Source organism: Thalassophryne amazonica, chromosome 1 (genome assembly GCF_902500255.1).
Source record: "Thalassophryne amazonica chromosome 1, fThaAma1.1, whole genome shotgun sequence".
Taxonomy (NCBI): domain Eukaryota; kingdom Metazoa; phylum Chordata; class Actinopteri; order Batrachoidiformes; family Batrachoididae; genus Thalassophryne; species Thalassophryne amazonica.
In genome coordinates, this window is record NC_047103.1 from 151,552,419 (window position 1) to 151,577,159 (window position 24,741).

General features: G+C 42.2%; 2 protein-coding genes across 3 annotated transcripts; one reads left to right on the forward strand and one right to left on the reverse strand.

Moving 5' to 3' along the window:
* On the reverse strand, positions 1-8,613 carry sap18 (Sin3A-associated protein). Its single transcript, XM_034176286.1, has 4 exons — positions 8,422-8,613; positions 2,279-2,388; positions 319-441; positions 1-233 (listed from the first exon to the last, which is right to left on the reverse strand). The coding sequence occupies exons 1-4, from the start codon at positions 8,491-8,493 to the stop codon at positions 77-79; spliced, it is 462 nt and encodes a 153-aa protein (XP_034032177.1). The 5' UTR covers positions 8,494-8,613; the 3' UTR covers positions 1-76.
* A 9,886-nt stretch (positions 8,614-18,499) lies between these two features.
* On the forward strand, positions 18,500-24,532 carry LOC117520678 (gap junction beta-6 protein-like). 2 transcript variants are annotated; one of them, XM_034181983.1, is made up of 5 exons: positions 18,500-18,543; positions 23,474-23,645; positions 23,779-23,931; positions 24,058-24,206; positions 24,294-24,532. In XM_034181983.1, the coding sequence occupies exons 2-5, from the start codon at positions 23,475-23,477 to the stop codon at positions 24,502-24,504; spliced, it is 684 nt and encodes a 227-aa protein (XP_034037874.1). In that variant the 5' UTR covers positions 18,500-18,543; position 23,474; the 3' UTR covers positions 24,505-24,532. The 2 variants fall into 2 exon arrangements, with proteins under 2 accessions (XP_034037874.1, XP_034037878.1); XM_034181987.1 differs by having other exon boundaries at positions 23,848-23,931.
* Positions 24,533-24,741: the final 209 nt, after the last annotated feature.

The following is a 24,741-nucleotide window of genomic DNA, read 5'->3' on the forward strand; positions in this document are numbered from 1 at the left end:
AAATAATGTTTTATTACAGCACATTTTATATGTGACAGTTGTTAAAAAAAAAAAAAAAAAAAAGACATGTTTGTATTTAGAAGGGCCTCATGCGTGTACTTAGGGGTGGGCCTCTGTTGGGCGGCGTGATAGCTATGTCCAGATAGTCTCCGATCTGAAAGCGCTGAGACTGCAGCGTCATGGAGTCATCCACCCCCTTCCTGCCAGACATCGTGCTGCCGATGTCTTTCAGCCTGAGGAGGGGGACAGAGGACATGTGCGGCTTCAATCCCTAGCAACAACACACTCCAGTAACGTGGCCATGATGGTGACACTGACCTGTACACTTTGGCCCTGTTGTCGGGAAAGACTATGGCGAAGCTGAAGTGAGTGCCCTTTTTCCTGGCTTCAGGATACACTTCCTTCACCAGACTGGTCAGCTCCTTCAGAGTGGCATCCATCCTGTCACACACAGTTCTACAGTCGCTCAGGAGGAAGATATGCTGGTTGGAATAATGAGCTCTCATAAGATAAAAGGGGCAACTGAGAAGTTTTGAGCCTGACCCAGAACAAGTAGAGTGTGGCTCTAAAGCATTTGCATTCTGAAAAATCAACATTTTTTAACATCACACCCAGTGTGTCAAAATTTCACACATTCTTGATATGCTGGATGCAAAAGATGGAGAACCATGCCCTACTTTTTCCGAGTCAGGCTCAAAACTTCTCAATCGCCCCTCATATTAGAAAAGCAGTCAGAACACAAACTTCCCAGCCTTAACAATCCTTACATTGTATATTAAGATCTGTATAACAGCTGAGTGGATCCTTGTCATTTGATTGATGCTTTGTATGTCACGTGACGTGGATTATTCATCCCATTTGTGTTGCGTTGCATTTAGTGTGCAAATGCTTCCATTTACCATGCAAATTTGGTTCCATACATTTAGTACCATTGCACGCTGTGAACCCCGCCCACACAAGTGGGGGCGTTGTTTAGCTAAACATGGCAGAATTTGTTTTGCTGACAGACGACTTGAACGAGGTAATTGATCATGCCAATTCTTCTAAAACACACACACACAAAAACAAATCCATCACACCATAAGCCATCTGGAGGCATAAAGAGCTGTTAGGATGAAAACCTGATTTTTCGATGAACTGAGTACACAAAGTCTTTTTTGGGGGGAAATATCACAGACTGTTTTTCCAAGTTGACTGAACACAATTTTGGACTGCTATTTAATGTTTGTGTTAGACTGTTGATGTCAAAGAACCAGTGATGAACACCAAAATGTAAGTCACTTTTCTGTTGTGTATAAACTGATAGAATATCAAATGACGAGGATCTATTTTAGCTGTTATGTAAGACAAAGAATGAATGTCATTTTTTTTCAATGGAACGAATATTTAATTTGGTGAAAGATGGAATGTTCGTTCCATCTTTCACCTCATGAAATATTCATACCATTGAACTCAAACATTCATTATTTGTATATTAATGAATGAATGAATGAATTCATTAGCAGCAGAGTGGCTTAGTGGTTAGCACTGTTGCCTCACAGCGAGAAGATCATGGATTCGATTCCCGCCAGTGGTCTTTCTGTGTGGACGACGATGCGTTTGTGTGGGTTTTCTCCGGGTGCTCCAGCTTCCTCCCACATCAAAAGACAAGCAGGTTAGATGGATTGGATACTTTATATTTTCCGTAGGTGTGCGTGCGGGTGTGAATGTTTGTTTGTCTATATGTGGCCCTGCGGCAGACTGGCGTCCTGTCCAGGATGTACCCCGCCTCACGGTCTATGACTCCTGGGATAAGCTCCAGCACCCCGCGACCCTTAACTGGAAAAAGCGGTTGAAGATGAGTGAGTGAGTGTGAATGAATTCATTGATTAATTAAAAAACAAAGCCTGCAGTCTGTGCTAGAGTGGTGACATTCAATGTCCCAGGGGGTCATTATTCCACTAAGACTCACTATTCCACTAAATGTCATCTGTATGTCAGCTGTAAAACTTCCGCAATTCTGTCAATATCAGTCAAACACAACTAAAAACATGCAGAGGTCAATATCATAATAGTAGAACCAAAATATTGTTGTATTCGTGAGACTGACTGTGTCATTGAAGCACAAAACAAACAGTTTGTTAGAAAATTGTAATAAATACTTCCATGGCCTACCCATGTTGATAACTTGAGAGTAATGCATCGATATACGGTTATTTTGAAGCTACAATCACGACTTTCATTGACTGACCTGTTCACTGACCAACAGAACAGGAGAGTAAAAGTTGAGCAGTCTCACCATGTGTAGATCTGCAGTTCACTGGAGGGAACATTGCCTCGGGAGAACTCCTCAACTCTGTGGTGCCGGCCGGTGTTGGTGGTGAAGACTCGCAGCAGCAGGGGGCAGGTCTGTAGCAGAAAGCAGCATTGAACACTGGTAAAGCCTGATATCTGACAGGTTGTTACCAATTAAAATTTGCATTTTTTTTTAACTGAAAGGTAATTACCAAATAGTCGGTTACATTAGATAAATCAGTTCCACTAAAGCTATTTAGTTTGCCAAACCATCAGTATTCTGAAATTGGACAAACACTAGATCATTTCACTTCCCTGGTTCCTACCTGCTCTAAATATGAGGAATATTATTTATTAAATTTCCAGTCAGCTTTGTGAACATTAAACACACTATTTTCTTTATTTGACAACATGGTGGCCAATGTTATGCACTGTGGTCAGGTGTGAGCAAATGTCATGTCCCTGGTTAAAGACTAGGGATTTCCCGATCTGATCACGTGGTTTCAGACTTGATCAAAATCGGACGTTGCATGCCGATCAGGAATCTGACACAGACTTTATCCTCATTATTTTGATCAGCGCTATTTCATGCTCATTATTGCAGATTAATGGGCCTTTCAGGCTTCAGAAGTGTCAGAGGTGTGAAACGCGTTGCTTTCAGAAGCATCGCTTTAGCTCGGCATTTGACGTGACGCTTCTGACGGGAGCGAGCATTGCTGCTTGTCGGCAGGCCGACTCGGTCAAAGTTCAACCCAATCTCTTTTTTTTTAATTGAACAAAAAACAAAAAACAAAACATAAGTTCGACCGGACATTCTCGCACACGCGTGCGGCTGAAACCGATTCCAGAGGAGAAAAGGGAACAAGAGTTGTGCAGTGAATTTGGGAAGAAGAGATGGAACTGTAACCCGGACAGAGGTGGGGGGAGTTAAGCGCGCAGTTTCTTTCGCAGAACTGCTGTTGGTGTGTTTACACGCTCAGCCTGATGCCTCGATGAAATGACAAGAGGATGATGGACACTTTCCCACCGAAACTCTGCTCAGTCATCCTTCCGTGCACAGCAGGACCCGGTGCTGACCAAGTCCTCAGGACAATGATTTAAAAAAAAAAAAAAAAAAAAAAAATTGTGCTGTGATCATTTGTCTGCAAAACGGAGCGAGAGATGGTGTGTGCACGTGAATGTGAATAAAGACGGAAGCTCTCATCACATTTAGGAGAGAGCTTCCGTCTTTATTCACATTCACTGCGCTGCTCTGAACTTGTTGAACACTGATAAAGCATCAGAGTTACACAGGAATATTAATTTCTTGAGATCAAAACAAGATCAGTAAGATAATAGGGTGAACTAGGACTGCAAGCAGTCATATACGGGCCCTCGTTCCGCGCAACCGCCTACCCAGGCCACTGGGTGCCCTTGTGACCACATGTGGGCATGTGCATGCAGGGGCAACCACTCATCACACAGTTAAAATTTTAAAAAAGTCACACAATGCATCAAGGAGTTATGACATGTTGATTGTTCATCCACTAGGGGGAGCTCAGTGTACAAACAGAGGGGCTGGGTGTGTTCAGGGGCCAACCGTCATCATACATGTGAAGTCAATCAGGCAAAGCATGAAGGAGTTATCATGATTTGATGTTCCATGGCAAAGGGTCAAAATGGCGGCACCATAGCGGCCACACCCTTCAACATAGAGAAAAGCTTTCGATAACTTTTGGTCAGTATCATCTTTGGATGCTGTCAAAGAAATTTGAAGTGCATTGGACAAAATCCGTAGGAGGGTTTGTTCAAATACAACGTGGAAATCACGCCAAAATGAGAAGGAAATTCAAAATGGCCGAGTCCCTGTTTGGAGTAGACCCATGGTGCAAGAGACTTTTTTGTACGTCTATGCAAGTCACACATGTGTACCAATTGTCATCTCCCTACTCCCAAAAAACCCCTATGTGGAGGGGTTTTTGAGAGTTTCAAGGGGGCGCTATTGAGGCATTTTGCCCCGCCCATGGGCGACGCCCCTATGAATTGTAAGAGGTTGTCGTGCTCGACCTGTGTGTCAATTTTCATGATGATGTGACAAAATTAAAGCCGTCAAAGGGAGGAACGTAATTTCATGGTGATTGGGCAATATTCGGCACGCCGCCACACGGACGCCGTTACTCGTAACTTCACGGCGTTCATCGCCTACGTTCACCAATTTGTTCTGCATGTTTTAGAAGTGGAATGAAGTTGATTGGGTTAAGTATGTGACATCAGGACCTCTTAAAGTAAAAATAGGACATTTCCCACCACTGCCGGGGGGTGCTATGGCGCAGGTGGGAAACTTAAGATATGCAGACGTTCAGGGCGGAGCCCTCATCATGTCCAGCAAGTTTGAAGGATCTATGATGAAGTATATGGGCGTGACAGCCGTTCGAAGTGAAATGGCGTGCTCCGAAAAGCTCGCCAAAGTTTGACGAGCCCTAGCAGCCACGCCTTTTGACTTAATTAGAATCTTTTGATAACTTTTGATCACCATTGTGTTGTGATGATTTTGACCAAATTTGAAGACGATCGGATAAAATCCCTAGGACGAGTTCGTTCAAATGTAAGTAGTGGAAATGGCCAAAAATGGCAAAAATTTGCTCAAAACCGAAACTTAAAATCAAAATGGCCGACTTCCTGTCGATATTTCACCATGACAGTAAGAGACTTTTTCGTGCGTCCTGGCATGGTAAATATGTGTACCGAATTTCGTAAGGCTACGACGAAAAAAGCCCAAAGCGGAGGGGTTTTTGAAAATTTCTAGGGGGCGCTATTTCGCGATTTTTCTGCGACCATGTGCGACGCCCCCAAAATATCGAATTTCGGATCCGGCCGGATGACTTTGGAAAGTTTGGTGAGTTTTTGAGCATGGGAAGAGGCCGAAATTTCGATTTCAAGAGTGATAATAATAATAAATAATAATAATAATAAACAGCGCAATTACAATAGGGTCCTCGTAGGACGTTGCCTACTCGGGCCCTAATAATAATAAACAGCGCAATTACAATAGGGTCCTCGTAGGATGTTGCCTACTCGGGCCCTAATAATAATAAATAATAATAATAATAATAATAATAAACAGCGCAATTACAATAGGGTCCTCGTAGGACTTTGCCTACTCTGGCCCTAATAAATTGATCACTACATGTGAGATCACTCCAGAGGGAAAGAGATTTTCCCTCTTTCTCTGCAGTTCAGCAGATACATTTCATCTGGAGGTTGAACATGAGAGCCTCGCAGTCAGTATTTTATTATTATTATTTTATTGAAGTTACAGTGTTTGTGAAGCGTTGTGTGTTGCCCAAAAAAAGCAAAAAGCGAAACACTCAGAGTCTGAGCAAAACACAGAAGAAAGAGTAGACTTTGCTGAGAGGATTTTTCAGAAACTGTCTGTCAGTGTGGCTGGGGACGGAGCTGTGACTCACCCGGTGTGAGCAGAGTGCTGAGAGGCCATCGGGGGCAAGTCACTCCCCATGTAGAGCAGACCGTGTGTTTTTTAATAATAGATAAACACACTGCTTCACTTTAAATGCAAAGTCAGTCTATTTCAGATGATCAGCGTGGACCCTCTTTCTCTTAAAAGGCGTTATTTTACTCTGTCGCGTTGGAAAGCGGCAGCTTTTGGATTAGCCTTTACATGGTTTATGGGCATGCTCTAGTCTTCTGTTTTTTTTCTGGGGACGTTACAGCACCACACGCAAGCCCACCATATGTATTACAACTTTAAATGACGCTTTGAGGCACAGAATTTGCCTCAAACATTTTTTTGTAATTAAATTATTCGAGTTACTCGACTAATCATTTCAGCCCTACCCTGGACTATTGATGATGTTTAAAAACGCAAAAGTACTTTTTTATCCAATTACTTGATTAATCGCCAGAATATTTGATAGAATACTACTAACTACTAAAGGGCCATCTACTAATATACTAAAATACGAGTAGTACTAATATTACTAAAATAATCAATAGCTGCAGCCCTAGTCTCTACCGAAAACCAATGGATGACGTCACACAGGCAGTATATACACAGCCTATGTTCTGCACATGTAAAGCCATATTCCTGACACCTGTTTCTACACCCATAAATCTATTAGGGCTGCAGCTATAGATTATTTTAGTAATCGAGTATTCTATCGATTCTATCAAAACAATTCTATCGATTGTTTCAGCCCTAAAATCTATACAAACTTGGTGAAGTAACTTTGTGGAACTGGAAGGAATGTCTTAAAGTGTATTTCTTGTTGTGTCTTCTGATCTAAAACAAACATTCACGTACAGCCGCTAAAGTTCTGACACCTGCAGTGTACCGCGCACCGAGCGCTGGGGGGGAAGTTCTCTTACAGCCGTTAAAATTCTCCTCGCATCAAGCCGCGTGCGCAGAATAGAATCAAATGACACCTCTTTCCACACATAACACAGACAACAGACTAAAACATTTTTTTCCTCCCAAAATGAGATGTTCTGCGTTCTTTATGAAAGACATTGATGTTGACTTTCAGCACAGCTGGCTGCAAGAGCTCGGCCCCGAGGTATGGAGTGACATTCAGGTCTAAAAGGAAATGTTTTTGACAAAAACTACAGATGTTTATTTTTATTTATGTCCAGAGATCAAGGATCCAGTGACCAATTTCATATTTATTTACTTTAAGACTCAATAAAATGTTACTGACACAGAAAACTGTAAAGCCTACTTTTAGTACACAAAAAATTCAAAGGAGGTATTGATAAGGAATCGATAAGGAATCGGATTGATAATGGCATTGATATTGATCAAATCTTAACACTCATCCCTTATTATTTATGTTAAAATGTGTAAGTTATGCCAAAGATGTTTAAAAACAGAGATGTTTAAATGTTTTAAGAAAACCAATGTAATATGACAAAAGATAAAAACAGAATACAAAAGTTCTTTAAAAACATGTTTAAAATGTTTACAAAGGCTGTAAAATGTGTAAATGCATAGACAGTTCCTTAAAAACGCACAAATACTTTTAAGATGTGTTTAAGATGTGTAAAAGAATAAAAAGAAACACACGAAGATGTTGAAATTGTGTGTATGTGTGTCGTGGGGGGGGGGGGGGGGCAGCTATACATTTGTTCACTAAGGGGGGTTACTCTCCCACAATTTGATAACCCCTGCTCTACTGTAAGGCTGTCTCTAATGATAGCAAGTGAAGTTACCCCACTGCAAACTTACCCCAGATGAAGCCACCCCACTTTTTCTGTAAGATCACCCTACTCCAGCTAGTAAATCCCTTCGGCTGCTCCCTTGTTTGCACTCGGGGTCGCCACAACAAATCAAAGGTGGATCTGCGGATGCCCTTCCTGACGCAACTCCACATTACATGGAGAAATGTGGCAGGGGTGGGATTTGAACCCGGAACCTTCTAAACTGAAACCAAGCGCATTAACCACTTGGCCACCACTCCACTCCAACTATCCATGCTTAAAAGTTAGGGACCTGCCAGTGTGATGTATAGAACGTACTAGAGGGATTTCATCTGGAATGGGTTGACTTCACTATGAACCATCTCTAACATATAAGAACTCAGAAAGTTTATTGCCAATGCCATATAAATATAACACCACCTCTAAAACCTTTAAAACCAGGAATATGTCCCTTGCTGACAGCGCAGACGCCGTAGTTTGTAAAAAAAAAAAAAAAAAAAAAAAAAACTTTACGGGATATGGGCTCTAAAACTGTAAACAGTATGGAGTACTATCGATTGGTGCTACGGTAGCAATTTTCGACAAAACACAAATCCTCACAATACAGGCTCCAGATTAAAAATGATTGCACTGAAAGTTATCAATTCTGGACTAGATTATCCCAGAGAGGATAATGATCACTTGGAACTATTTTTTTTCGGATTTGTGAAAGCTTTATTCACTTTGTGGTTCTCACACCGTTTAGCCAGCATGGTAGCGTTAAAACATCCTCTTTACCAGCGTTTTATCAAGCTATTAACTACGTGTCGCACGGTTTACGACATTAAAGCATGGATGCTAAAGCACATACTGTGTAAATCCCGTTTTCGAACAAGAAAAATATAAAAAATATCTAAACAACATTAGCATTTATTTAGCACCAGTGCATTGGGCTAACGCTGAGCTACAACCTACCTTTTCTCTATCGATCGGCTTCTCTGGCTCTTTTTTGATTTCCTCCTGTGTGACGCGTGATTCCAAAGCCATTTCTGTTTCAAATGATGCAGCAAAAAGACTGTTTTAACTGACCAAAACTGTCGTTTTCTTCGGTACCTACAGCAACGACAAGACGACGCGAGTGTGTAGTTTTCTTCTTCGTTTATGGCGGCTTTCTTCTTTTTCTGTTGGATTTGTTAGCAGATTGTAAACCTGTTGGTGCTCTACTGCCACCATTTGGACGGGGAGGATTCATTCATTCTTTTATTAGTGTGAAATATTTGTACACACACACACACACACATATATATATATATATATATATATATATATATATATATATATATATATATATATATATATATATATATATATATATATATATATTGTGGGTGCTAATACAATGGAATCAGGTGCACTGTTCCAGAGGCAGACAATCATATTACTGGAAAAAAAAAAAAAACTTTCTGAGGTTATAGTGGCATCTTTTAATTTTTAACATGCAACTATGGCCCCTGATATTTATACTCAACAAAAACATAAACGCAACACTTTTGGTTTTGCTCCCATTTTGTATGAGATGAACTCAAAGATCTAAACTTTTTCCACATACACAATATCACCATTTCCCTCAAATATTGTTCACAAACCAGTCTAAATCTGTGATAGTGAGCACTTCTCCTTTGCTGAGATAATCCATCCCACCTCACAGGTGTGCCATATCAAGATGCTGATTAGACACCATGATTAGTGCACAGGTGTGCCTTAGACTGCCCATAATAAAAGGCCACTCTGAAAGGTGCAGTTTTATCACACAGCACAATGCCACAGATGTCGCAAGATTTGAGGGAGCATGCAATTGGCATGCTGACAGCAGGAATGTCAACCAGAGCTGTTGCTCGTGTATTGAATGTTCATTTCTCTACCATAAGCCGTCTCCAAAGGCGTTTCAGAGAATTTGGCAGTACATCCAACCAGCATCACAACCGCAGACCACGTGTAACCACACCAGCCCAGGACCTCCACATCCAGCATGTTCACCTCCAAGATCGTCTGAGACCAGCCACTCGGACAGCTGCTGAAACAATCGGTTTGCATAACCAAAGAATTTCTGCACAAACTGTCAGAAACTGTCTCAGGGAAGCTCATCTGCATGCTCGTCATCCTCATCAGGGTCTCGACCTGACTCCAGTTCGTCGTCGTAACCGACTTGAGTGGGCAAATGCTCACATTCGCTGGCATTTGGCACGTTGGAGAGGTGTTCTCTTCACGGATGAATCCCGGTTCACACTGTTCAGGGCAGATGGCAGACAGCGTGTGTGGCGTCGTGTGGGTGAGCGGTTTTCTGATGTCAATGTTGTGGATCGAGTGGCCCATGGTGGCGGTGGAGTTATGGTATGGGCAGGCGTCTGTTATGGACGAAGAACACAGGTGCATTTTATTGATGGCATTTTGAATGCACAGAGATACTGTGACGAGATCCTGAGGCCCATTGTTGTGTCATACATCCAAGAACATCACCTCACGTTGCAGCAGGATAATGCACGGCCCCATGTTGCAAGGATCTGTACACAATTCTTGGAAACTGAAAATGTCCCAGTTCTTGCATGGCCGGCATACTCACTGGACATGTCACCCATTGAGCATGTTTGGGATGCTCTGGACCGGCGTATACGACAGCATGTACCAGTTCCTGCCAATATCCAGCAACTTTGCACAGCCATTGAAGACGAGTGGACCAACATTCCACGGGCCACAATTGACAACCTGATCAACTCTATGCGAAGGAGATGTGTTGCACTGCATGAGGCAAATGGTGGTCACAGGGGCGTAGGTTTGCATATGGACCATAGGGACAAGTCACAACCAATATTTTGGGATGGCAAAATAGTCCCTACCAATATTTAGAATTTTTTTTATATAACAAAATCATTCACTATTTTTTTGCGAACTCGATACTATAATTTTAGTCGTCACGTTTTGTGTTTTCGACGTGCCAGAATGACAGGGTTACCCATGTTGCAATTTCATTGGCTCACGTTCTTCTCACATGGTTGTAAACAAAGCGCATCTCGTGGCAGGCAGTGCTTAATTTGTAAAGTGGGAGGTCCCAGAGCGCAGAGGATGGGTGGCTCCGGTGCAGTGTTGCCAGATGTACGATAATTATCGTATTTGTACGATAGTTTTTCCCTCTGTACGATGTACGATCGATAAATGTACGATCAGTAAATGTACGATCGATAAATGTACGATCAATAATGGGAAAAAAATCCAATATGTACGATAATTTCAGTTGGTTGCCCAAACACGCATCTCTCTCTGACACCCAAGAATCATTTTGCAGGTGTTGCACTCAGGCGGCATCAAATGCTGGCTTTGGGCGACCGGGACAGTCATTTGAAAGCCCGCCCCCTCTCTATACAAAGTAATGAGTTCCCATCCAATCTTTACTGTGACAAGAAGATTCCCCAACCAACATCTTTTTTTTTTCGAAACTTTATTTCAACAAATGCAATAACAAACGAACAAAACACAAGAGCAAAGAGATATACAAGAAGAATAAAAAAAAGTTCAAGTTCCTTATGGAGGTGTCAACATTTTTTTCTGTGTTCAACAAAATCTGCACAAGTGGCATCGGATGACGACAGCGACCTCGAGGTTGAATTCGACTCTTTCTAGTCTGGTAATTAACACGTTTGTGTCCCTTCACAGAAAAATAAATCTTTCTAGTCTGGTAGTGCATTTGCTTGTGCATTTGCGTTCTATTTGTGCCATAGTGTCCCCATTACTATAATTACTGTTTAAAAATGTGACATAAAATTCTTTGTAAATTAAAAAAAAAAAACGCTAAAAATAGCTACGTTGTATGCGTTTTGTTTGTGTACGATAATTTCTCCCAAAATACGATAATTTTGAGGTTTTGGTACGATAGTTTCATATTTCATATCTGGCAACACTGCTCCGGTGCAGAAAAAAAAGAAGGGCGGGGGCTTGCGAACAATGCTGTGCGCCACACTTAAAATAAACTGCACACCCACACAAACACGCACGCACACCTTCACAAATGACACTAACACCCTGCCTTTTCCTCAAAAATTACTACATTTATGTTTGCTGTCTGTCTCTGTACTTTTCTGTCACTTTTGCGCTCTTTTTCATACTTTTCCCTCGTTTCAAAAGTCACCGAACGCACTTTACCGTAATATATGCAACATATAGCATACTGTTGGAAAGCACGGGTTCTTGGCTTGCTGTCAGTGTTGAAATTTTTCAGCGTGAGGGCTTACATGAGAACTTACGGTAATGAGAATCAGCGGCGCACTAGTGTGAAACTTCCGTGTTTTTCCTCTGCGTTATGACATCACAGGCTTACGTTTACCGTAATACACCATATATATCATTGGAAAGCCCTTTTTTTTTGGCAAATTAGGTTGCCAGATACCTACAACTGCATTATTGATGAAGAGAATAGATTATACATCTTGGTTGCAAAAACTTTTTTTTTTGTTAGCTCCACAAGTATTTTTGTTGTTGTCTTGTTCTCTCAGGTGTAGGCCTATAGAATAGATTTGTGATTTTGGGTTTGTTATTTAAGCTATTTGTTTGTCTGCCTACACACTTAATAATGTAAATAAAGTGTTAAATTATTCAGCATTATGTCGTCATATGTTATGTATTATGCTGTACTTGTGCGTCTAATGGTATGAGTGGGTTAGGGGGTGGTGGTGGTGGTGGGCAGGGGGGCGGGGGGGTGGTATTGTCGCTACCAAAGCTGAGACCAAACCTACGCCCTTGGGTGGTCACACCAGATACTGACTGGTATCCCCCCCCCAATAAAACAAAACTGCACCTTTCAGAGTGGCCTTTTATTGTGGGCAGTCTAAGGCACACCTGTGCACTAATCATGGTGTCTAATCAGCATCTTGATATGGCACACCTGTGAGGTGGGATGGATTATCTCAGCAAAGGAGAAGTGCTCACTATCACAGATTTAGACTGGTTTGTGAACAATATTTGAGGGAAATGGTGATATTGTGTATGTGGAAAAAGTTTAGATCTTTGAGTTCATCTCATACAGAATGGGAGCAAAACCAAAAGTGTTGCGTTTATATTTTTGTTGAGTGTATATTATTCCAGCTATCCATCCATTTTCAATACCTGCTGACTGCTAGACCCTATCTCAGCAGTCATAGGGCATGTAGCGGCATACACCCAGGACAGGATGCCAGTCTGTCGCAGGGCCATTTATATTATTCAATTTGATTAAACAACAACAACAATAATAATAAATCCAGCATCATCTGCTTCTTTTCCATTTACCATTTTATACACCTCTAATCAGTAGCATGTTATTCTACAGTTTTCCGGTGATGTCAATTTTAATTCATTCAATCTTCCTTTAGAAGTCAAATCATCTAATTCTGGTATGTTCTCACTCTTCTTTGGACATTTGTCCAACCCACCCATGTATATGCACCACACCAAAAAAATTCTCACCAGCTCTTCTTTAAGTAGTTTTATTTTTAAGAATGTTGTTTATAATACATTTGACTACAGAGGCATAGAGCTGATCAGCCACAACATGAAGTGATGGGAAAGAATACTGGAAGTTAGACTGAGAAAAGCAAGAAGTTGACATCAATTCATCCTTGACAGCTCTGAAGGAGTTACAGGGTCTTGTGGTTGTGGTTAAATAAGCTGTGCAAAGTGAAACTTTTGACTGTTGCATCACCAGTAATACAGAAGAAGATGGGCCTTTATTGCAATTGCACACACATGGATACAAATTTGCATCGAAATTTGTTCTCTGCATTTAACCCATCTGAGTAACAGTTAGATGCAATCTAACCACTAGGAGGCAGCCACAGTCTGGGGCCTCTGGACCATCTCCAGATGTGGAGACCCTGCCTTGGTCGGGGCAGAGAAAAGTCCCCAGATACCTACATCCAGCCATCGCCTGCTAACTAGTCTCCTGTCTGTCACTGCTCTGATGCTCTCTCTACTACTTCTGCCTGCCTTCGATTGTTCTTTCCTCTGCCTTTTTTTGTGGAACATTTGGGGTAATTTCTTGTGGGCTGGATACTGGGGTTACTGCCATGTCCCCACTTGTGCTGCTGTTATTTGTTGTTGGTTTGCCTGTTCCTCTGCCCCTCGTGCTTCCTTGTCTACTTGACTCAGTGCTGCAGCAGATAATGTTAAAGGTGATGATCTGCAGATGGACTGTGGAGGTCAAATCTACACCACAGGAAGCACTGGTGTAGTATGTGTTTGTCAGGAGTAAGTAAGCACAGATCCCTTCTCTCTGACTCAACCTTTGACCACTTGAGTCCACAAATACCATGGTGTGATGGGGATGTGAGTCCACAACTCCCCTGGATGGGTCACCAGGCCATCACAAGTTACGTCCCCATCCAAGGCCAGTACCCATGAACAGTTGGGTGGACTGGGACCATGCAGATGAAGCATCTTGTCCAAGGTCATAGCGAAGTAGCATGAAGCACTTAGCTCTGAAAATACAGCACAACCATACTAACTAGGCGGTATGATGTCGGCTTCGACGCCCCTATTGACACTCTACCTGTTCTTTTTGACCTATATGACTGTGCACAATGAATAGTGTTCACTCCGTAAAATCGCACTTGCACCCCAAGAGGAAGTGAAGACTAAGGAACACAAGTAGAAGGGGCTTTTCATATGTAGCCCCTTTAAAACACCAGAATACATCCGAATCTGTCACGGAACATTTCCAGTGTCACGAAAAACAAACAAACAAACAAACAATTGGGCAACTTAAGAAATGTTCACGACATGTCACAGCAGACTTACAATGTTCTCAATGTGGCTGATTTGGGATCAGTAAGCCAAGTCCACCTACAGACCTGAGACATGATTGGTGGTCACATGCCGCTCTCTCCCTGCTACATACAGTACAGTACGTGTTTGTGTAATTTTGGAGATAATGTGCGTACTGTACAGTGCATGTTGACACTGGTTTCCTCTGTGCTGCTTCATCAGAAGCTACAATCAGCCCTCTTTGACCTCTGGTGTGACCTCGGACCACCACCTCCGATCAGAATGGATGGCTCCAACCCACTTGAAACACCCGGCCAATTATTTGCTCAGTTTGTGTTTTCACCCCCACTACAAGACACAACAGAAAGTCTTTGAATCCGCCCTGACACTTATATCCATTCATCAAAATACATCAAGAAAAAGTGTCAATGTTATTCCCCAAGTGACTCCATTAGGATCTCTGACGCCTCTCTGTATCTTGCTTATCTTGAATTTTTTTCTACCCTCTGCAAGCATTTCACAAGAATGTGTGCTGTTTTGCAGATTTTTTAAGGAGAGTAAATTCTCATCCGTCATGATCAGGTCAGGTCAGGTCTGGACAACCACCCAGGTAGATAACTGGTTCATCCCCAGTTCTTGAAAGTAACCACATTATCTGCCACAGCAAGATGAAACGTGGATGTGTCCTTGACTTTTTCCAACCACTCGGGTCCTCGACACTGAGGCACCTGCGATTATATTTCCCAAATGGCTTGGGAACTTCTCAGATCCCCAGAAAGAGTTAGAGGACTTATCCAAGGATAAGGAAATGTAGGATGAGCTGGTTGGTCTGCTGCCACAGTGACCTGGACCCAGATACAGTGACAGAAAATGAATGAATGAATTAATGAATGAGTCACTTCCTCCGTCTGTTAATGGTACAGCCTATGGAGGTTTCTTGATCTTCCATCCTCCTCTGCCTGTTCCTTATTACCATCGGTCTTCAGCTGTCTGAGGAATTCTTGTAGCACCAGATCTCAGGAGGATCTTCCTGATGTATTCATGGATGCTCCTCATCTCATTCTGGATGGTGGCTCTGACACTCACCAATCACTCATAGAGGCTCATGGTGCTGACCTTTGACCTCCGTGCGTTGTGAAGAGTTTTCGTGTCTAGTTATCAGTGGGGTTTATCTCCTCCTTCAGCCAGCTTATTATTCCAGCTTGGTATCTGATGACCGGTAGTGCGTATGTGTTGAAGGATCAAATATTATTTCTACCACTGAGCTGGCTTCTCACCACCTGTCTTACCCTCAGAAGGTCTTTGGCTGTGGCTGCCCTTCTTGAATCTTCATCACAGTTCGGTTCCCCTTCCTGTCTGTGGAATTCCCACGTACTTGTAGCTGTCCTGTACGCTCACTATCCTGGCTTATGGCAACTCCATATCTTCATTACAGATCACCTTCCCTTTCAGCCACACTTATCCAGTCCAAATGACATCCAGATATTTTCATTGTAGATCCCGGTGAGGTGGAACAGTAACTCAATGCCTCACTCGCTCCTAGTGTACAGCATGATGTCAGTGTCATCCATGTGCAGGAGGAGGCTGATGGGGTGTTGTCCCTGTGTTTGCATGGGTTCCCTCCGGGTGTTCCAGCTTCCTTCCATTTCTAAAGAAATGCCAGTTAGATGATGCGATGACTCTAAATTGACTGTAGGTGTGAGTGAGTTTATCTGTCTGCAGTTAAGTCCACATGTACACGGATGTTTTTGAAAACTGGAATTTTTCAGGCTTTGGTATAAAAAGAAATCCTGTCCACACAAGCACTGTTTTAAAAAATATCTCTGTCCACATGAACGTGCAAAATACATTGAAAAGTGCTGTCAAGAGCATGCCAAAGCAACAGGTGGCGATATAACCCCAACTGTATAGCCACGTTGGCCAATCAGAATGTTGGAAAAGGCGCGTAAACACTGAAATGGAGTTTTTGAAAATCTTCACCTTGGAAAGAGTTTTGCAAAAGCTCCATTTTGAGTCTTAAAACGCAGTTTGTGTGTGAGCGAAAGGCCTAAATGTGTAGAAGAAACTGTATTTTTTGCTAAATAACCATGTATACATGTGGAGAAGGGTTTTTACGTCTCAGCCCTCACTAGATTGGCGGCCTGTCCAGGCTTGGCTCAACCTCTCGCCCCAATGACCGTTGGCATAAGCTCCACAGGAGAAATGCAATTTTTGAGGAAGTGAAATTTTTCTCCCATCTTTCTTCAAACTGTGAAAAGTTCACAACAGTCACAATAACAGTTTTTGTCAGAGCCACAGTCAAGTCACAGAGCCCCACTGTCCTTCTGTCTGACTGTTGCCAAGCGACGTTTCAGCTCTGAAAAGTCACTTTGAATCCACCTGAGTCCAGTTACACTGGAACACAGATCACTGAATCAATTCAACATTGTTCTTTCAACGTGCCACACAGCCGGGAGTAGTGCGCTCTGGGAGTTGGAACAGGGAGCACTGGACAGGTTTTTTGATATACAGATCATGGGAGAGTCTGTTTCATGTCACTGCACTGCTCAAGGAGTCCTTTACTTAGTGATCCACAGTGATTACACTGAAATAAATTATGAAATGAATAAATAAATTAAGACCCCAAAGAGCTTAAAATTATTAATTAAAATTCATGTTAGTGAGAAATTCACCTTTACCAAGTCAAGTAAATTGCCCATAAGGGCAAGGGACACAACTGTAAGATGATTTTTTTTTTTTTTTTTTTTTTTGGCAGTCAGCCCATCTTATATTCACTAAAATTTTAACTTCTCAAATGAAAAAAAAACAATCAAGACCTTTCCACACATTTGAACAGCTTTTGTCGCCATCTAGCGGCTGATGTAAGCATTTCAGGGCTTCTACAATGGTATACATTTCCTACTTGAAATACAAAATTCAGTAAAAATGGCATTTAAAAATGCCAGAAATGCATGATTTTTTTTGGCAGGCAGAGCTTTGACCCCCCCACTGTTAACGTATACAAAATTCAGTTATGAATGCAGTAATGTACAGAGACATCCTGGATGAAAACCTCCTCCAGAGCGCTCTTGACCTCAGACTGGGGAGACAGTTTATCTTTCAGCAGGACAATGACCCTAAGCACACAAATGAGATATCAAAGGAATGGCTTCAGGATAACTGTGAATGTCCTTGAGTGGTCCAGACCTGAATCCAATTGAACATTTCTGGAGCGATCTGAAAATGGCTGTGCACCGACGCTCCCCATCCAACCTGATGGAGCTTGAGAGGTTCTGCAAAGAGGCATGGAGAAAAACTGTCCAAAAAAGGTGGGCCACACTTGTGGCATCATATTCCAGAAATCTTGATGCTGCAATTGCTGCCAAAGGTGCATCAACAACATGATGAGCAAATGGTGTGAATACTTATATACATGTGATTTCTTAGTTTATTTTTAATAAAATTTGCCAAAAAAAATTTCATGTGTCATTATGGGGTGTTGTGAGTAGAAGTTTGACAGGAAAAAAATGAATTTACTCCATTTTGGAAAAAGGCTGTAACATAACATATAACAAAATGTGGAAAAAGTGACGCGCTGTGAATACTTTCAGGGTGCACTGTAGAAAACGTAGCAGTTATCAGTCACTTCAGCTCAGTGTGGTAGCAGTTTATTATTTTAGTGTTAACACAGCTAACTTTTCACTTAGCAGATTAGCAGTTATCAAAGCTAACGTTTAGCTTAGCTGTGCCAATCACTGGCCTTGGCTGGTAAAGTAACCTGCTATGGACTGGCACCCCTTCGGACACGCTCACATGCTTCATGCTATGTAATCCTAGGGAACTCACACATGGCCCCTGAGGCACCTCACAGCGGAAGAACCAACAGCAACACTTCCCACAGCATTGGTACTTTTTCTTTCTTTCAAAATTCACTTGCAAAATTCTAGTCACCTGGAAAGTAATTACAGCTTTCCACATGATCAGATTTGTTGGAACTTTCCTCTTGATGTAGTGGTTTTCCTCATAAGAAGAGCAGAGCGCTCGCAAGGCTATTGTGAATGTATTAATTTTACCCTTAGCAACCATCTGTGTAGAACCAGCTGAGCAGTTGGCAACGGACTGTGACGTCATTACTTGGGTACAGTTGCATCTGCCGCTGCGGGATTTTATTTTGAAACTACTCAGAGGAACTCGTATTTTGTTCCAGCTGTCTTGGTGGTGTTTGAGTTGATGCAAAAGAAGCAGCAGCTCCAGGTTTCTGTTGTGCTGAGATCCAGACTCCATCCATCATGGCAGGAATGTGACAGAATCTCTTTGATTCATCAAAAGGTGAGAAGGGAACGTTGGCTTTTTAAGTGACTTTAATTATGCCATAGTTTTTGTCAAGACATGAAGAAAAAAATCATTTTAATTGTCATCATTTTGAACTTTCAGTGTTGGATTCTCTGAAATAATTCTAAATCTGAGCAAAATATTTTTAGGATTCCATATTGTATATTCTGTATCGACACCAAATTATCCAGTCAAAAAAAAAAAAGAATAAATCAATATTCAGTGATCATTATTGATCATTATGAATGGTGAGGGTCTGCAGTCGTCTATTTTTGCTCAGTTCTTTGCAGCCCACAGTGGGTAGAAAAGGTTCATCAGTTCACATGAATGTTGGCTCCGAGCTTTTGTCCTCCTCTGCTCCATCACATTCCTTTTCTTCCTTTCACTCTTTCAAATTTCTCTTTCATCTGGCCTTTCATCTTTTGCAGCTGTATATGTCCATTTTCAGATCACTTTTCCTTATATCCAAATTGTTTGCAATCAAAAGGACACTTCTGTGTTTAAATTATTGGACAAACTGTGAGATGTATCACTTGTTATGGACATGCATTCTTCTGCATTACACTTGATACAGTTTATTGCTAATCCAGAGCTTCTTAAAACAAGTGCTGCAGTCCAGAGCAATGATTGGTTAATGGACTGCTTTTCTGTCAGACTTTTCAACCTCACATTCATGCACTGATGTCAGGGTGCTGCCATGCAAGACATCAGCTGCAAATCAATTTGGAGATTAAGGCCTTTGCTCATGGGCACCTTAGTGATTGTCCTGTTGCATCAGGAAATTGAGCCGATGATCCTCTGCTTACAATTCCACTTCTTTTACCCACCAGTTCTATGTCTGGTGGGTGTATATACACTGCTGGAACCTTCTGATCTGTTCCATGCACCATGCACAGAGTAGGTGGCCCTATGGGATAGGAGTTTGGCCACTAAAATGTAGACAGAGGTTCGATTCCTGTCTGTCCTGTTGGACAGTTGACATACTTCGTCTGCATTGCCCCAGCACACCCAGCTCAAAACGAGTCCTGGCCTTAGGTGGGGAAATTACCTGCAATGGACTGGCTTACAGTCTAAGTGGAGTCATGAACGTCTGCTTCATGTTACAGTACCTGAGGATAAGGATAAGCACTTCTGTTCCTCTTGGTGGGAACGTGTGTAGCAGCTTGCTCTGCGTTGTGTTTGTTATTGACTCCTCCCACCCACTCGCCCCAGGATGCAAACTCATGATTTCCAGCGTGGGAGGCAGATGCTCTGACCAGCCAGCTAAAACCCGGACTCTGGCCGGAGTGTCCTTTGGCTGTCAGGGGACTGGGGTCTATTTACTACCACATGCACAGTCTCCTCCTAGCCTCCATCATATGTGCTGTATTGTTGTGCTAAGCGGTTTGATGATCCAGCAGCAGGTGAATGGTACAACAACATTATCATATCTTATTTAAGCTGTCTTTGATTAAATTCAATTGTGTTACACTATCAAATTCAATTTATTTAGTTTATATAGCACCAAATCACAACAAAGCTGTCTCAAGGCACTTTACACAAATAAGGTCTAACCTTAACAACCCCTAGAGCAAGCACACAGGTGACAGCAGTAAAGAAAAACTCCCTTTGATGATGTTGAGGAAGAAACCTCAAGCAGACCAGACTCGAAGGGGTGACCCACTGCTTAGGCCATTCTACCAAAAAGGTTTACAATACAAAACACAACACAACAATTGATAAGAGTCCATGCAGGCGTCCAGTCCACCAATGGGTGGGGGGTGTGGGGTCATCGAGCCACTCATTGGATCTGTTCCTACAGGAGAGTCTGTCCTGCATCCACCACAGAAATCACCCAATCCAGCACGTGGATCCAGCCACATCTCAGACAGAGAGAAAAAGAAAACAGAATCAGCCAGAAAAAAATACACTTAAGGTATAATTCGTCAGCACTAAGCAACAGGAAAGCAGAAAACATACTAAGGTGATTGCCGGCCACTAGCCCTAAGCTTCACTAACAGACCCAGACTTTAGATCAAATTGAGGCAGCGACCTGCTCTGTTTACTAACAAAATTAATTTAAAAGTGTTGGAAGCACAGTAACATACTATGCCAGTATGCAAGTCATATGAAAGTGAGAATAAATGTGTCTTACTGTCCGTAGTGAAAACCTGCTTAAATCAAATGCAATCACTGTGGGAACATCTGTTTCAGTGTCTGGAGCAATCAAGAACCCATTGGAATTAGACCCCATTAACGATTTCATAACAAGCAGCGGTTGTGAATTTTTATTAATTATTGTTATTTTAATTAAAACTGTAAAATGCAGTGAGAAAACAAACAGATAAATGAACAAGTGCATTCCCTTGAGTTTGTTAACTCAAAATCAATAAACATTATCATCTGGTAAGTCTCCAAATCAAAAGGGCATATAATGATAAACTGATTTAAATCTGTTGATCTGTGATGCGCAAGATCAATTGATAAAGCAACTTTATTTCGCTTATACACAGTAATTTCCCATAGACTTGACTGGAACTACCTTAACACTGCCACTTGCTGTATGGTTTGTAGGTTGTCTTTTGTTTGTTTGTTTTGCATGCTTGCATGGATGATGGAAATTAGGAGCAGTTGTGGTTATCAGTGACAGAGACCATTTCTGCACAGAAATTTACTAAATTAGAGAAGTAAACTGTTTTTGATTGTTTGGCAATGGTTACATTGTAAAATTCAAATAACACAGTCACAGCTCCACACAACCACATGGAAAGCATTCTGTCTAAATTTATCCATGAAGGTAAAAGCAAAGGAGTTGGTTGAGTGAGTCATACAAGGAATGAGTCAGTGAGAGGGAGAGAAAGAGAGAGAATTTCTGTACAAATCATAGAAATGAACTATTTTTCTGATTGATTCACAGGGGTTACTGTTGTGTGCTGGGGTGTTTGGCTGGCTTTGTTTTTGTTTTCTGTTTCTCCCACCAGGTGGTATGCATTCAGGACTGAGTGGCTGAGCATTAGGACCTCACCCTGATCACCTGAGGCTTGTTTTCACGTGCAGGTCATCAGGACTCACAGCTGTGGTGTATTCTGTCTTGATCAGAGATTGCTGCATTTAAACCTTGAATGCACAGTGTGTGATTGCCAGAGACTCGACCTTGTGAGCAGACGTGTGAGATCGACGTCAGGAGAACAATCTCACCATTACGGATGCAGAGACCGCTCCAGGTTTGACGCCACAGTCTGTGAAGGAGGATTGGGTGAGGTCTCATGCTCTTCAGGACACTTCCTGAGGTAATTTGGTTTTGGTGACTTTTATGAAGTAATGACAGTGGATTTGGTGTCTCTCACACCTTGTGTTATTGAGCTGTCATGTTATGCTAATTGTCTAATCAGCTTCTGCTGCAGTGGAGATTTGAACTGAGTTGTTCCGTGCCTGCAGGGTGAGAAGCTGATATATATTTAAGCCAGGAAGTGTTTGCTGATTGTGTGCACCTTTTGAGCTGTGTCTCTCTGGGTGGAGAGTGTTGGACTCACCTCATGTTTTCTTTCTTCACAGACTCGGTTTGTCGCGGCCACCTGGGGGGTGTCGGCGGGGTCCCTGGGTCCGAACTGCTGTGGCTCCGGACAGTTTGCACTGCTGAGAGCGCGCCGTGTTTTCACCTCACCAGACCGCGGACATTTTTGGTTGTTTATCACTGCACTCATTCTGATTATTAAATTCTGTTATCTTTTGAACCGTGCTCTGCTTATTTCATGCTGGGTCCTGTCAAACGCTGGGTCAGTGCTCCGACCGCGTCCGACACATAACAGTTACTTTCAAAATTTAAATTAAATGATCAGAAATCCACACAACCCTGTGGAAAGGATTTTGTATTAGTTTAGAGACACTTTTTCCTTCTCTGTCTGTCTCTCTCAACATGTGTTTGAATTTACATATGTTATAATATATGTTTTTTCAGTTTCTTTTATTTCCAAAGCCTAGATCTGGCAGCCACCAAGGCCACTGCTGTTTATAATGAAAAGTGTTTTAAAAATATAGTATAAATGAAGATCCCTTACAAGAGCTGAATAGGATGAAATACGCAACAGAATAGCAAATCAAAACCATAATTAAAGAATAGGTACAAATGTTTGGCCGGGGATTATAACAAAACTTTTTGTCTGTAGTGCAAATTAGTGATGGCAAACCAGAAACACTGTTCAAAATATTTCAGAACCCCAGTTTTTCAAAATATTGTTCCACAGGACACATCAAAAGGATGACATCATGTGTTGCATTAAATGTTTTGAAGTGTTCCAGTTGACTTGCGCCCTCTGTTATTGAAAAATAATACACCATGAGTGAATAATTTCGGGTAGCATTGCTTTGATGCACAAAAATACTTCAGTAACAATGAAAAGATAAGTAAAAGTTGCTTTATTTACCAAGAGGCTACAGTCAGGGCCGGGCGATGTACATGCACTAGCACATTTGGTCTTTTATCATGAGCCATAACGCAACGTATCGCTATGCAACAGTTAATGCATGAAAAATCATTGTGAGAGTTCTGGTTAGGCACTGTTCTCTATACTCCAAGTTATTTGAGTTCTTTGCTTGAGTATTCAAACAGAAATCCACTGAACTAAAATTAGTGAAAGTTGCAATTTGTCGTGCTGACAGTCCCCGAAGCTTTGTCGATCTTAGGATAGCCATATTCCTGCAAGATCCAAAATATTAGTGTCGGAAATGTGAATCCGCATCCAGAGAAACACCAACCGGAACTTTCCCAATGATTTGCTGTGTAGCGATGCGTTGAATTATGTATGATGACTAAACACTACGTAGCTCGTGCTGTTTTTAAGTGCTTCCATAAAATCACGGATTACTTTTTTTAAAAAATACTCCAAAATTCAAGTGGTTGAACATTGTTGCTTTTCCATTCTGTTGTCTTCTTTGCATGTTTCCTCAGGATGTCTTGGCCTGCTCTGTACGCTCAGTTATTAGGAGCAAATCACCACTCCACCAGTCTCGGGAAGGTCTGGCTCTCAGTCTTGTTTATTTTCCGGGTCATGGTTCTGGTTGTTGCTGCTGAGAGAGTGTGGGGCGATGAGCAGTCGGACTTCACATGTAACACTCTCCAGGTAAATCACTCAGTCTGTCAAAACCTTCGGTTCCCTTGTCAAATGTGCGATCCCGATGCTCGGTCACTGTGGGACATGTTTCAGAGAACGTGCACGTATTTTGATGTGTGTCTGTCTCATTATTGTTTTCCAGCCAGGCTGTGAGAATGTCTGCTATGATCACTACTTCCCTCTCTCTCACATCCGTCTCTGGTGTCTTCAGCTCGTGTTTGTCTCTACACCAACCTTTCTGGTTGCCATGTATGTGGCCTATCAGAACCATAGAGATAAGAAAAGGCTCCTGCAGGTATGTGCACGGCTTCAACGTACACACACACACACACACACACACACACACACACACACACACACACACACACACACACACACACATACATCTTACTGCATCAAATACTGTCCTACTGTGTGACAGGGCTCTGCCAGAGCTGGATTCCACAGCACCAAGGCCCAGGAGGCAGAACTGGGGAGTTTGAAAAGACGGAGACTCCCGCTTGCTGGCGCCCTCTGGTGGACGTATGCCTGCAGCCTGGTGTTGAAGCTGGTGTTTGAAGGAGGCTTCATGTGAGCTCTTCTTGCTTTATCCACTGTATCTTCTTGTTGAAGCACTCTTTTCACGTTGTGTCTCTGCACGTCCCTCTTAACCCCCAGGTATGCCCTCTACGTGGTGTACGATGGCTTCAGGATGCCGCGGGTGGTGCAATGTGACCAGTGGCCATGTCCTAACTTGGTGGATTGCTTTATCTCACGCCCCACAGAGAAAACCATCTTTACTGTCTTCATGGCAATAACCTCTTCCATCTGCATGGTCCTCAACATGGCTGAACTTGCTTACCTTATTGCCAAGAATGTCACGAGGTAGAGATTCTAGGTAGACTGATTGAAAGAATAAGGCAATAATACGAGGGCTGTCAATAAAGTAACGGTCCTTTTTATTTTTTTCAAAAACTATATGGATTTCATTCATATGTTTTTACGTCAGACATGCTTGAACCCTCGTGCGCATGCGTGAGTTTTTCCACGCCTGTCGGTGACGTCATTCGCCTGTGAGCACTCCTTGTGGGAGGAGTCGTCCAGCCCCTCGTCAGAATTTCTTTGT